Genomic DNA, 13,615 nt, shown 5'->3' with positions numbered 1-13,615 from the left:
CCATTACCTCCATCTGCAGAGTGCCTCTCTTTCTCAGCGGAATCTGGAATAGAAAAAATAGAGTTTTGATTAACAAAGCCCCTTATCAGAATGGATTTTAGACTCTCCCTCACTGTGTAATGACACCAGTCTATCCTGGTGACGTATTGTTCACAGATCAGGAGAACTACCTTTAGTATCCGCCCCACTCTCATTCTCAGCAGAGTCTGAGAGAGACAAAAGAGAATTTCAGTTTCCTAGCCAGTTATCAGAATGGTTTCCCTCTTCTCCTGAAAGCACCGACACAATTGGACAGGAGCCATCAACAGAATGATTTCAGACCTTTTAAGGGAAGGATTTTGTTAATCTGAGGAATTTCTCTCTCTCCAATTTACAATGGCAGAGATTTTTTACAGGGTCCTTCAGGCAGTTTATCCAGCTTCTCCCAATCAAGCCTGGCTTGGGATTGGCTCCAGCACAAACTACTGATGCTTACAAAGTGCACAGAGCAATAATTCCCATGTTTAATGACTTGGAATAAATCCTAGAGCTGTCTTGTTCTCATGGCACCACTCTCCCCAAGTTTGGAGGGGTGATGTAAATATTCTGGTCTACAACTGCGAGCTTTAGAAATCAGAGGTAATTAAAGGAAGGAGATTCCTTGCCGTTTTCTAGCACCATTCCCAGGTTTGGATATGTCAAATGAAGTAAGTTTGGTGTTGTCACTTATGTGCATCCCAGAGTGGTATATCTGGGTCAGCCTTGCTGTCTCTCCTGACCTCCAGGCACTTGAGAAGGACACACCCACAAAAAAACAACCCAGTTCAGACAGTATCCCTGCTGAAATCCTAGAACTCGGCAGTGAAGAACTTCAATCACGAGCCTGATTGCTCACTTTGGGGAAGAGAAGGATGTCCCACGGGACCTCAGAGGTACCACAGTCTTCAAGAAAGGAGACAAGTCTGACTGTGGTAACTACAGAGGGATCTGCCACAGGGCAGGTCATTGCTGGGGTCCTCCTCAACTGCGAACTCCCAGTGGCTGAAGAGCTGCTCCCAGAATCTCAGTCCGGAATCCGTATGTCTAGAAGCACGGTGGATGTGACTTCAATTCAAAGAAAATTACAGGGAGCAGAAGAGACCTCCTCCAACCTCACTAAAGCCTTTATTTCCATGAATCATGTGGAACAACCTCCTCAAATTCAGCTGCCCACGTAAATTCATCTCCTCCTTATACTTGCTCCGCAATGGCGTACAAGCTGTAATACTAACCAACGGGTAGGCAACAGAGCCAATCCCAGTTAAGAGTGGTGTCAAACAAGATTGTGTCATTGCCCCAACATTGTCCTCCGTTTGCCGTAACATTGTAACTAAACTCCAACCATCTTCCTGTAGGAGTGGAGAACCGATGGGGAACTGTGCAATCTACCGTGACTCCACTCCAGCACCAAAGTTCCCCAGACCTCAGTAGCTGATTTGCAGTATGCCCATGCTCGGAGGCTGAAATCCAAGCCATTGTTGATGATTTCATTGAAAATATAAGACAATCTTCCTCATACGTGACCTTGGCAAGGCAAAGGTTCTCTGCCAACTTGCCCCTCTGCCACTTTCCTCTGCCAATGGAAAATACCTCAGGAACCACCTCTTAGGCAAGTCAGATGTCGATGATGAAATTCACCATAATGTTCCAGCACACTCTTTAGTCAGTGGAGGGAAAGGGTATTCGAAGATTAAGACCTAAACCACAATGAAGCTCATGGCCTACCAGGCAGCAGTGATCCCTGTCCTCCCACATGTTCCTGAGACCTGCACTACCAACAGTAAGCATCCCAAGGCACTGGAGAACCACCAGCACACTGTCGCTGCGAAATTTTGACTTTAAGGAGAAACAGAAACATAGAATTCTGGAAGAACTCAGCCAGTCAAGCAGCATCTTCAGAAAGAGAAACCAGTTAATGGGTCAGGAACCCTTCCACAGAATGGGGGTGGGGTGGGGTGGTTTTACAGTTTTCATAGGAAGGGGAAGTGCCACAGTCATGGATTCATAAAGAGATGCGGCATAGGAGCAGGCCCTTTGGCCCACCGGATCCATGCCGACCATCAAGGATCCATTTTTACACAAATCCCATCCCAACCTGGTAAGGCTGGGATAGAGTGGACGTGGAGAGGATGTTTCCATCAGTAGGAGAGTCTAGGATCCGAGGGCACAGCCTCAGACTAAAGGGACATCCCTTTAGAACTGAGATGAGGAGGAATTTCTTCAGCCAGAGGGTGGTGAATCCGTGGAATTTGTTGCCACAGAGGGCTGTGGAGGCTAAGTCATTAGGTGTATTTAAGGCAGAGATTAATAGGTTCTTGATTGTAAGGAGGTTATGGGGAGAAGGCAGGAGAATGGGGTTGAGGGAAAAAATACAACCATGATTGAATGATGGAACAGACTCGCTGGGCCGAATGGCCTAATTCTGCTCCGATGTCCAAACCCATTTTATTCTCCCAACATTCCCATCGATTCCCTCCTCCCCCAAATTCTGCCACTCACCTACACACTGGGGGTTATCCTCTCCCAGGCTGATATCCCCACCATTAAGCCCCTGGTTACACTCAGTCAGTTAAGTTGAACAGGCTACATCGCTTGCACATCCGGCAGCAGATTCCCGAAACAGACACACTGTTCCAAGCTCCGGAAGAGATCACCAGGCAGACAGAGGAAGAAGATGTGCTCAAAGCCTCCTTGAAGAAATGCTGTATCCCCACTGACTCCTGAGTGCCTCTGGCCCATTCACTGCTCAGAGTGAAAGGAGAAGCATTGGGGATGGTATTGAGAACCTTGAGGCTGTGTATTGGAGCCCGCAGAACCCCAGCATAAAGGCAAGAAGTAGTGTACCACCTCACAAACCACCCGTCCATCTGTCCTGTCAGCTGCCCGCTTCCCCGTCTGGGGAAGAGTCTGCGCTTCACACGTTGACTTCATCTGCAAACTCAGAACCCACAGTACTAAGGGTGGAAGCATCTTCGATCCCAAGGGACTGCTTAAGAAGAAGAATGGAGGAGGAATGGTTGGGGATGTGAGCACAGCAAGATCCCGTGAGCAGGAACATTCAAGATGCTGTTGAGGACCTTGAGGCAATGCATCGGGGGCTCACAAAAATCCTGATCTGCCACTTTATGGTAATTACAGTGTCAACCTGGATTTGACACAGAAGTGGGAACTGCCTCTGATATTTTATGTGGAGGTGGGAGTACTCCCGTTGACCTACGGGCAACACCTCTCAGGTAAACAGCAGTTGTTTTACCTCACCTAAAGGACTTTAGGCAGGTACATGGATAGGAAAGATTTAGAGGGATATGGGCCAAATGCAGGCAAATGGGACTAGCTCAGGAAGACAGCTTGGTCAGCATGGATGATTTGGACCAAAGGACCTGTTTCTGTGTTGTATGACTCTCTGACCACCCCAGGGCTCAGTGTTAACCAGATGAATTTACAGGCGATGTGAATGAGAAAGTGGTTCACCACAGTTAGTGTGCCCAATCACGGTTCAGGTTTCAGAGTTAGCCAATAGGAGGCATCAGAGTCTAGTCACCCCTTTCAGACCCATCTCACCCCTTCTCCTTAATACTGCAGTCAATAATCCCCATACAGAGAGATCCACAAACCATCATCTCCTCCAGATACAAGTATTTTGCTTTCTCTTTTGAAGCTTTCTTTGGAATCTGAAATGGAAACAGTTTTTGATTAGAAAATGGAAATTGATTGTGAGTGTCATACGTTGTTCTTTGCTCACACTCACACTGAATGATCCTCAGCGCCACAATCACCATAAAATGCAGCACAGGCTGTATGCAGCAAGGGACTGGAGTCCCAAGAGTGAGGTTATCCCTAAACCCCACTGTCTGTCCTACCAGGGAAGGAACACAGTCTAGGGTCCTGTATGCACTGAACACTGAGGGGCTGGGCCTTGTGTAACAGCCTTTCAAATGCTTCATGGATGCAATGTTTGAGGAGGATACGTGAATGATATGGATGCATTGTAAGTGAACGTCCTGGATTGTTGGTACAATTAATGTAGAGAAGACACGTCCTGATTGTATTTACTGTATACAATAAAACTCCAATAATCCTTGGGACTTCAGTGATGCCAGACTGCCAGATTTTCCAAACGATGAGATGTTATATTAATTACCCGACATACTTTTAATTAGTTTTGTTACAGATGTTACACAGTATTGTAACAAATTCTTCATTGAAGCCGGTAAGTTTGAGGGAGTGTGGGAACCAGGGCCTCAGTAAGTCTCAGGAGAGGGCGAGAACCAATGGGTTTCAGGGAGCATGGAACCATTACCCAGTGAGCCTGATGCCGAACCATCAGAATTTCTGAATGGTTGGTTAACAGCTTATCGCAGGTTTATTGTATATTACAAATAAAGTATATTTTGGGGTAAAATGTGTTCCCTGCAAGAACAGGGGGCCCAGACTTGGACCCAAATTGCTTCCTGGATCCATTACTGCAGTTATCAATGAATGTTGGACTGTTATGGCACAGATGCTGGCCATTCATTGTCGGGTTTATGAGAGAGCTCCCCAATTAGTCCTGATCCTTTGCCCTTTCCCCAAGCTCCAGCATATTTTAGCTGCTCAAATATCTATTAAGTTCTTGTTTAAACTCTAACAGTGAATCTACTCCCTCTTCATGCAGCATGTTCCAGATTATAGCCACTCACTGCATGAAGTAAGGATTTCTCAAATTCCCTCTGGTTTTTCTGCCAATTGGTTTCAATCTGTGTGCCCTGGTTAAAAAATTTTACAAACAGGGATATTTTAAAATGAAAGTCTCGGTACCTCGATCTGCAGAGTGACTCCCTCTTTCTGCAGAATCTGGAATAAAAAAAAAGCAGAATTACACTTCATATGAAGACATCTGTGCCCCATTACCAGAACAATTCTAAACCCTTGCTCCTGTTTATCTATCACTGTATCCTGGTCACATATTGTTCACAGATCGGGAGAACTACCTTTAGTATCCGGCCCACTCTCATTCTCAGCAGAGTCTGAAACAGAAGGAAGAGAAGTTCAGTTTCCTGACACACAGTCAGTTACTCAAACAGTTTTCACACCCCTTATGAACACCAGCACATTCAGCACAAGGGCAGATAACACTGTCAGGTTTCAAATCTTTTAATATAAAGAGTTTGGTTGTCTGGGGAATTTCAGAGATTTTCGGAGTTTGCTTCAGACAGATTATCTGGTCTCTCGCCACAGAGAGGCGTAGATAGGGTAGACAGTCTTTTTTGCAGGGTGGGAATGTCAAATACTAGAGGAGATGCATTTAACGTGAAAGGGGGAAAGTTTAAAGGGGATGTGCGGGGCAAGGGTTTTTTTACACAGAGAGTGGTAGGTGCTTGGAACGAGCAGCTGGGGGGGTGGTGGAAGCAGATACGATAGTGTTGTTTAAGTGGCTCTTAGACACATGAATATGCAGGGAACGGAGGGGTATGGATCATGTGGAGGCAGAAGAGATTTAGTTTAATTTGGCATCGTGTTCAGTACAGACATCACGGGCTGAAGGGTCTGTTCCTGTTCTAGAGCCTGGATTGGCCTTGACTCCACCAGAACCCCTTGACATCATTCAGAAAGTGCAAAAAACAGTAAATACACTATGTAAGGATTGGGAATAAATACTCACGTTGTTTCTGTTCTGTTCTAACAGTTTATAGAAGTGCTGTACTCATTCAACGGACTGTGCTCCTAGTGCTGGGGGAGGGCACCAGGTAGGGAGGTCAGTTTAATGAAGGCCATGGTGCAATAGCATCACTTGGATAGGTACATGGAGGGGCGGGACTTAGAAGGATATGGGCTGAATGCGGGAAATTGGGACTAGCTGGTGGGCACCATGGTCGGCATGGACTGATTGGGCTAAAGGATCTGTATCTGTGCTACACTGCTCTATGACTAGATGGAAATGGGCCAACCACACACAAATGGGACTAGTTTTTTTTTCCCCTGTGCAAGATGGAACCGGAGCACGGAGACTGGTTGCAAGCTGCTCTCTGCTCATTACAGTGCAGATCCACTCATTACTTCCAATATAATTGTTCTACTCCTTTACACTTTATTCTGCATTCTGTTGTTGTTTTACCTTGTACTACCTCAATGCACTGTGCAATAAATTGTTCTGTATGAATGGTATCCAATACAAGTTTTTCACTGTATCTCGGTACATGTGACAATAATAAGCCAATTCCAATTCAGGTAAGCAACTTGGTCAGCATGGATGAGTTGGGCTGAAAGGCCTAGTTCCATGCTGTATAATTCTATAATTTAAGGCACAATTGGAATGCGCCTTGCTTATCATCAGAATGTTGCAAAATGCTTTATGGCCAATAATGTACTCTTGGAAAGTAATCCCTGTTGTAATATAGCGAAAGCTGCAGTCAATTTGAGCACAGCAAGATCCCACAAACAAAAACATGATAATTTGTTGAGATGAATGTTGAAGATTGCATCCAATCAACTGCACAGGTTTCAGAGTAAGCTAGTGAGAGGGCGCAGAAGGCCAATCACAGCGCGGGTTTCAGAGTAAGCCAATGAGAGGGCTAATCACAGTGCAGGTTTCAGAGTAAGCTACCGAGAGGGCCAATCACAGTGCAGGTTTCAGAGTAAGCCACCGAGAGAGCCAATCACAGCGCAGGTTTTGGAGTAAGCCACCGAGAGGGTGTGGAGTGTGATTAAACATGTATAACATGGGAAGTGAGTGTGTGTGGCGTGTTGCTCACTGGACCACTGAAGGAGCTGCCCCACCTCTGTACCACACCCTGACCCAGAAGCCAGGGTCGGGGGTGGAGAGTCCCCAACCCACACCTTCTCCCGGCTCTTTGGCTGCAGGAGCCGTGACAGCAGCACTGATTCTGGGCTCACAGCAATGGGTTCCCAGCCAATGGTAGTGAACTGGATGGGTCCTTTACCAACCTTTTTAAGTCAGTGGTTTTGAACATTTAAAAACTAATATTTTTTTTAAAAATATGCTGATACATTGAGTGCCCCTGTTTCTGCAGAGTCTGGAATAAAAAGAACTGAAGTTCAGTTCCCCAGTCACAGGAAAGCCTGTTATCAGAGTAGGATCAAACCTCTCCCTGCACATTTAATGACATTTCAAACTACCCAGTGATAAATCATTGGAAGATCTGAAGTACCTTTAGTATCTGGCCCACTCTCATTCTCTGCAGAGTCTGAAACAGAAGGAAAGTTCAACTTCCCTTCTACACACCAGTTACCCAATTTTTTTTCCAAAGGTTCCACTCCCCCTGCAGATTTTCCAGATTATTTAATGTTATTTCTATTAATAATCCAAAATACTTGAAATTCACATTTTTTAGATGTTACGCAGAACTATAATAAACTTTCTGTAAGTTTAAAGGAAGCACAAGAACCAGTGCCCAGGTGGGCGGAAACGGAACGCAGCAAATGTCACCTAGTGAGGCAGGTGCCGCACAATCGGGAGTTCCGAATATTAGGATTGCGGATATTCGGAGTTTTACTGTGAGATGTAGTGGTGTTGGTTAGGGAATTGATATGGGTTGGGATAAGGGGTTGGTCACCTGCTTTTCCTCCAATAGTACTGTGATTTGTTTTTATCTGCTGCTGAGGGAGCAGATGTGGCTGCGGTTTAATTCACCATCCCAGACATCATGGCTTCAGCTCTGCTTGATACGCCTCAGGAAGGGTCAGCCTGCTGTTTGTAATTGTGTGTCTGAAGTGGGGCTAGAGCCCATGACCTTTTACCCAGGGCCCTCATTGCTCCCCACTGAGTTGCAGGCGACACCTCCGAGCTGAACAGTCCTTGTCCCTCCTGAACTGTGGACTGGGGCCCAAGGTTAACCTGAAGCAAACCATTGACAGTCCTGAATGAGGAATGACTTAAGATAGACCAATAGACCATAAGGTGCGGGAGCAGAATTGGGCCATTCGGCCCATCGAGTCTGCTCTGCCATTTAATCATGGCTGATTTTTTTTCTCAACCCCATTCTCCTACCTCTCCTGTAATGCTTAATCCCCTTACCAATCAAGAACCTATCAATATCTGCCTTAAATACACCCAATGACATGGCCTCCACAGCCCTCTGTGGCAACAAATTCCACAGATTCACCACCTTCTGGCTGAAGAAATTCCTCCTCATCTCAGTCCTAAAGGGACATCCCTTTATTCTGAGGCTGAGACTCTCCTACTGATGGAAACATCCTCTCCACATCCACTCTATCCAGGCCTTTCAGTATCCGGTAGGTTTCAATGAGATTCTCCCTCATCCTTCTGAACTCCATCAAGTACAGATGCCAAGAGACATTAAACACTCCTCACAGGTTAAGCCTTTCATTCCTGGGATCATTTTTGTGAACCTCCTCTGGACCCTCTCCAGGGCCAGCACATCTTTCCTTAGATATGGGGCCCAAAATTGCTTACAATATTCAAAATGCATCTGACCAACACCTTATGAAGCCTCAGCAGTACATCCTTGCTTTTATATTCTAGTCCTCTCGAAATGAATGCTAACAGACTTGCCACAGTTAGTGAGCTAATACTGAGTTCCACTCTAGGGTAGGCTTCAAAATGAAGCAGCGAGAGGGAGAATTCTCATCCCCATAAATGGACCCAACATGTTAGTGCATTCATTAATTCCCCCATACAGAGAGATCCACAAACCATCATCTCCTCCCGCTCCAATCAACTTGTGTTTCCCTTCAGCACTTTCATTGGAATCTGAAATGAAAACCGGTTTCTGATTATAAAATGGAAACGCTGTGTGAAAGGCTCTCAGTTTTAAAGTGTGTTAATGACGCATGTTGCTTTTTGCTGACACCCACACACTGCACTGAATGGGCCTCCCCACCACTACCACCACCTGCTGACTCTTAGCACAGGGTCCAGTGTCCTTGGAGACTGCCTCTCTTGGGGAGGGGGAGATTGGGGGGGGTGGTAAACAGCAGGTTTGGGGAGGTTTGTTTCTAAACTCCATTCTTTTCTCTCCTGGTTTTTGAGACACAGGAACTGTGGGATTGGCACTGGTTCTGGGCATAGATCGGGTAGCTGAAAGGAAACATTGCCCCATAACGTCTAAAACCAGAGGAAATAAGTTTAAGGTGAGGGGATCTAAGGAAATGTTTTATCATCCAAGGGGTGGTTACAATTTGGAACGCACCACTTGAGGAAGTGGTGGAAGAAGGTGCTCTCACAAGATTGAAAAAGTATTTGGATGGGCACTTGAATCGCCAAGGGCATGGAAGGCCATGGGCCAAGTGTTGGTAAATGGGGCTACTATACATGGGTACTCATAGAGTAATACAGCACAGAAACAGGCCCTTCGGCCCAACTTGTCCATGCTGACCATTTGCTCGCATTTGGCCCATATCTCTCTAACGCCCTCCTATCCATGCACTTATCCAAATGTTTTTTGAACGTTATTGCCCCTGCCTCAACCACTTTCTCTGGCAGCTCGTTCCACATACTCACCACCCTCTGCATGAAGACGTTGCCCCTCATGTCCCTTTTAAATCTTTCACCTCTCACTTTAAACCCTTTAGTTTTTAGTTCCCCTTCCTTGGGAAAGAGACTGTGTGTGTTCACCCTATTTATGCCTCATGATTTTATACACCTCAATAAGTTCACCGTTCAACCTCCTACTTTCCAAGGAATAAAGTCCCAGCCTGCCCAACCTCTCCCTACAACTCAGGCCCTCGAGTCCTGGCAGCATCCTCGTAAATCTTCACTGCACTCTTTCCAGTTTAATGATGTCTTTCCTGTAACAGGGCGACCAAAACTGTACACAATGATGGTCTCGATGGTCAGAGTGGACAAGGTGGGCCAAAGGGTTTGTTTCCATGTTGTATGATTCTATAAGTATCAATATATGACACTATAAATCCCTCTGTAACCTCACATGTGTTATCATTTATCAGTTCCTTCATATTATTGCACTGCCAGTCCTGGCCACAGAAGTCTATCATCACCTTCATGCTTCCTAGCAAAGGCTATTTGCACCCCTTTGGTTCCCTACAGTTAGGACAGTTGTCAACAGATAGATTACCTATGGATGTTAGAAACAGCAAGATATAAACAGAATAAATAGTTACCCCGAGCTGCTGAGTGACTCTCTTTTTCAGCAGAATCTGGAACATAAGGGAAAAGATTTCAGTTCAACAATCGCAGGAAAACATCTCTGTCTCTTTTAAAATCTCCCTCTCGCTTTAATCACATTTCAACTTGTCCCGATAATTCACAGATCAGGAGAACTACCTTTAGTATCCGGCCCACTCTCATTCTCTGCAGAGTCTGGAATACAAGGAAGAGAATTTCAGTTTCTTGTCTTATGAGGGTAGGTTGAGTGAGCTCGGGCTTTTCTCTTTGGAGAGAAGGAGGACGAGAGGTGACCTGATAGAGGTGTACAAGATGATAAGAGGCATAGATTGAGTGGACAGTCAGGGACTTTTTCTCAGGGTGACAATGGCTAATGTGAGGGGACATAATTTTAAGGTGATTGGAGGAAGGTATAAGGGAGGATGTCAGGGGTAAGTTTTTTACACAGAGGATGGTGGGTGCGTGGAACGCACTGCCTGCAGAGGTTGTGGGGGCAGATACATTAGGGACATTTAAGAGACTCTTAGATTGACACATGAATGATAGAGAGATGGGGGGCTATGTGGGAGGGAAGGGTTAGATAGATCTTAGAGCAGGATAAAATGTCGGCACAACATTGTGGGCCGAAAGGCCTATACTGTGCTGTAGTGTTCTATGTTCTATGTGCTATGACATGGTTGGTCGAACGGTTTTCAAAGATCCCTCTTCCCAGCAAACCCACACCCAAATTTTTATGTAATATTACTTTCAATTCCAGGCCAGTTTGTAAACTGATTTGAACTTTTTTATTTATGCTCCATTGGAGCTTCCCCCATGCCTGTTCATCTCCCCCTTCACCACATCCCTGGTCACTTGTGTGTTCATCATCTTCACCTTAAACCCATCTCTGCAACACCTCACATCACTTCCTGGGGATTAGTTTCCACAATTTCACCATTCTCTGGGTAAAGAAGTTTCTCTTTGTGATTGGCCTAAGCTTACAGCAATAATTGATAAATGCTCAGCAGGTCAGGCAGCATCTGAGGAGGGATTAACAGAGTCAGTGTTTCAGGGCAATAACCTTCCATCAGAATATAAATGTTTTTTGCTTTTATAATAAAGTTCTCGAGTTCTGGTCTTCCCACATCTTTACTATGGCTGCCCTATCAAACTCTTCCATAATTTTAATGTTATCCATTTGGTCTCTCCTCTTCTAGAGTGTTTCCCAGAGTGTTTAGTCTTTCATAACTATAATAAGCTCTCAGTTCTCATATCATGTATATCTTTTTTTTTCACCTTCTTCAATGCCTTGGTATCCTGCCTGCGATATTTAGGCTAGAACTGTGCCCAGTTCCCTGGTGTGATCTAAAATAGCTACAGAGCATGTGCTACTAAATGGGATTAGTGTAGATAGGCGCTTGATGGTCAGCATGGACATGGTGGGCTGAAGGGCCTGTTTCTGTGCTGTATGACTTTATGACTTAGTGTAAGAGCATAGGAGATAGCAGTGGGAGTAGGCTACGTGTTCCCGTGAGCCACCATATCATTCAGTAGGATCATGGGTACTCTTACCTTGACTCCCCTATTGATCACCATTCAATGATTCAGCCTCTTGGGTAGAGAATTCCAAAGCGTACAACACTCTGATTCGGGTGAGACCAGAAACTGCAGAGAGTTGTGGACACAGCCCAGCGTGTCACGGAAACCAGCCTCCCCTCCTTGGACTCTGTATTTACTTCCTGCTGCCTTGGCGAAGCAGCCAGCAAAATCAAAGACCCCACCCACCCGGGTCATTCTCTCTTCTCCCCTCTTCCATCAGGCAGAAGATACAGGAGCCTGAGGGCACATACCACCAGGCTCAAGGACAGCTTCTACCCCACTGTGATATGACTATTGAATGGTTCCCTTATACGATGAGATGGACTCTGACCTCACAATCTACTTTGTGACCTTGCACCCTATTGTCTACCTGCACTGCACTTCCTCTGTAGCTGTGACACTTTACTCTGTACTGTTATTGTTTTTACCTGTACTACCTCAATGCACTCTGTATTAATTCAATGTAACTGCACTGTGTAATGAATTGACCTGTACAATCGGTATGCAAGACAAGTTTTTCACTGTACCTCGGTACCAGTGACAATAATAAACCAATACCAACTAGAGGAAGTTATTATAAAAATAACATTAAGGGAAGAAATTCCTCCTCATCTCCACCTTAAATGGGTGACGCCTTATTCAACAATTAAGCCCCATAATTTGAGATTCTCCACGAGGGGAAATATCCTCAGCTCCCACCTTATTGAACCCCCTCAGAATGTAGTATGTTTCAAGCACTTCCAATTCCCACTGAACAAATAAATGAAAACAATGTCAATAATGCCCCTGCAGAGAGATCCACAAACCATCATCTCCTCCAGATGCAATCACTTTGATCTTCCTTTCGACACTTTCATCGGAATCTGAAATGAAAACCGTTTCCAATCATAAAGTGGGAAATTAACAGGAAATGTTCACTGCTGCAAAGTGCACCCGCATCACACGCTGCTGTTTGCTCACACATTGCATCCCCCCGCACCCTCACTCAATCGAAAAGCCCCCCACCCCCCTCCCTCCCTGAGCTGCTCTTCCATGACCCAGAGTTACAGCTCAAAACATAAGGCAGTGAGATATGGAGGAGGGGTGGGGTGTACAATGCCTCGAGCCTGTTCCGCTCTCTGATTAAGCTGCTGGCCTCATCCATATCTGCCTGATCACCCTCACTTTGGATTACCCTGTAGTCCAAAAATCTGTCCATCTCAGCCTCAAATTTACTTTTTCTCTCTCGGAGGCTTAAATTTTTAGAATTCTCTGAAGTACATGTTTCTAAAAATTCGAAGAAGAAAAGCTTCCATTTCAAGTCTAGTTCTGAACACAAGAAAACGAAGCAGGAACAGGTCATTCACCCCTTTCATTTAGATCGAGACTGATTGTCTCCACCACTTCTCTGCATTAATTCCACATCCCTCAAATTCCATTAGTATCTAAAAACCGATTGATCTCTATCTCGACCGAGCCTTCAAGCCCTCATGGGTAGACAATCCCAAACATTCACTGCCCTCTGGATGAAAGAACTCATCTCAGTCCTGATTTTGTGACTCTGAACTCCTAGTTCTAGACACTCTGTCCAGGGGAACATCATCCCTGCATCAATCCTGTGAAGCTCCATGAGAATTAAGTACATCTCAATGAATCATTTCTCATTCTTCTAAACTCCAGGGAGTAGAAGCCCAGACCCTTGACTTCACAATCTACTTCATTATGACCTTGCACCTTATTACCTATCTGCACTGCATTTTCTCTGTAGCTGTGACACTTTACTCAGCACTCTGTATCGTTTTACCTTGTACTACCTCAATGCACTGTGTAATGAATTGATCTGTATGAATGGTATGCAAGACAACTTTTTCACTGTACCTCGGTACACGTGACAATAATAAACCAATACCAATTCCACTTTGCTTATTCCTTTCTCATACAACAAAAACATTGAGT

The 13,615-nt window shown here is 45.2% G+C and overlaps 1 protein-coding gene across 1 annotated transcript in view; it reads right to left on the bottom strand.

The window, feature by feature from the left end:
- Positions 1-13,615, bottom strand: part of LOC127585419 (dentin sialophosphoprotein-like) — a 111,354-nt gene that overhangs the window by 6,482 nt on the left and 91,257 nt on the right. Inside the window, exons 68-76 of the mRNA XM_052042843.1 lie at positions 12,487-12,543; positions 10,262-10,297; positions 10,099-10,134; positions 8,672-8,728; positions 7,167-7,202; positions 4,989-5,024; positions 4,816-4,851; positions 3,633-3,689; positions 8-43 (exon numbers count right to left, since the gene is read on the bottom strand). Coding sequence (XP_051898803.1) covers positions 8-43; positions 3,633-3,689; positions 4,816-4,851; positions 4,989-5,024; positions 7,167-7,202; positions 8,672-8,728; positions 10,099-10,134; positions 10,262-10,297; positions 12,487-12,543 — 387 coding nt within the window. The remainder of the gene's footprint in view (positions 1-7; positions 44-3,632; positions 3,690-4,815; positions 4,852-4,988; positions 5,025-7,166; positions 7,203-8,671; positions 8,729-10,098; positions 10,135-10,261; positions 10,298-12,486; positions 12,544-13,615) is intronic.

This window comes from Pristis pectinata, chromosome 33, assembly GCF_009764475.1.
Source record: "Pristis pectinata isolate sPriPec2 chromosome 33, sPriPec2.1.pri, whole genome shotgun sequence".
NCBI classification, from domain to species: domain Eukaryota; kingdom Metazoa; phylum Chordata; class Chondrichthyes; order Rhinopristiformes; family Pristidae; genus Pristis; species Pristis pectinata.
This window is presented reverse-complemented; position numbering and strand designations above follow the sequence as displayed.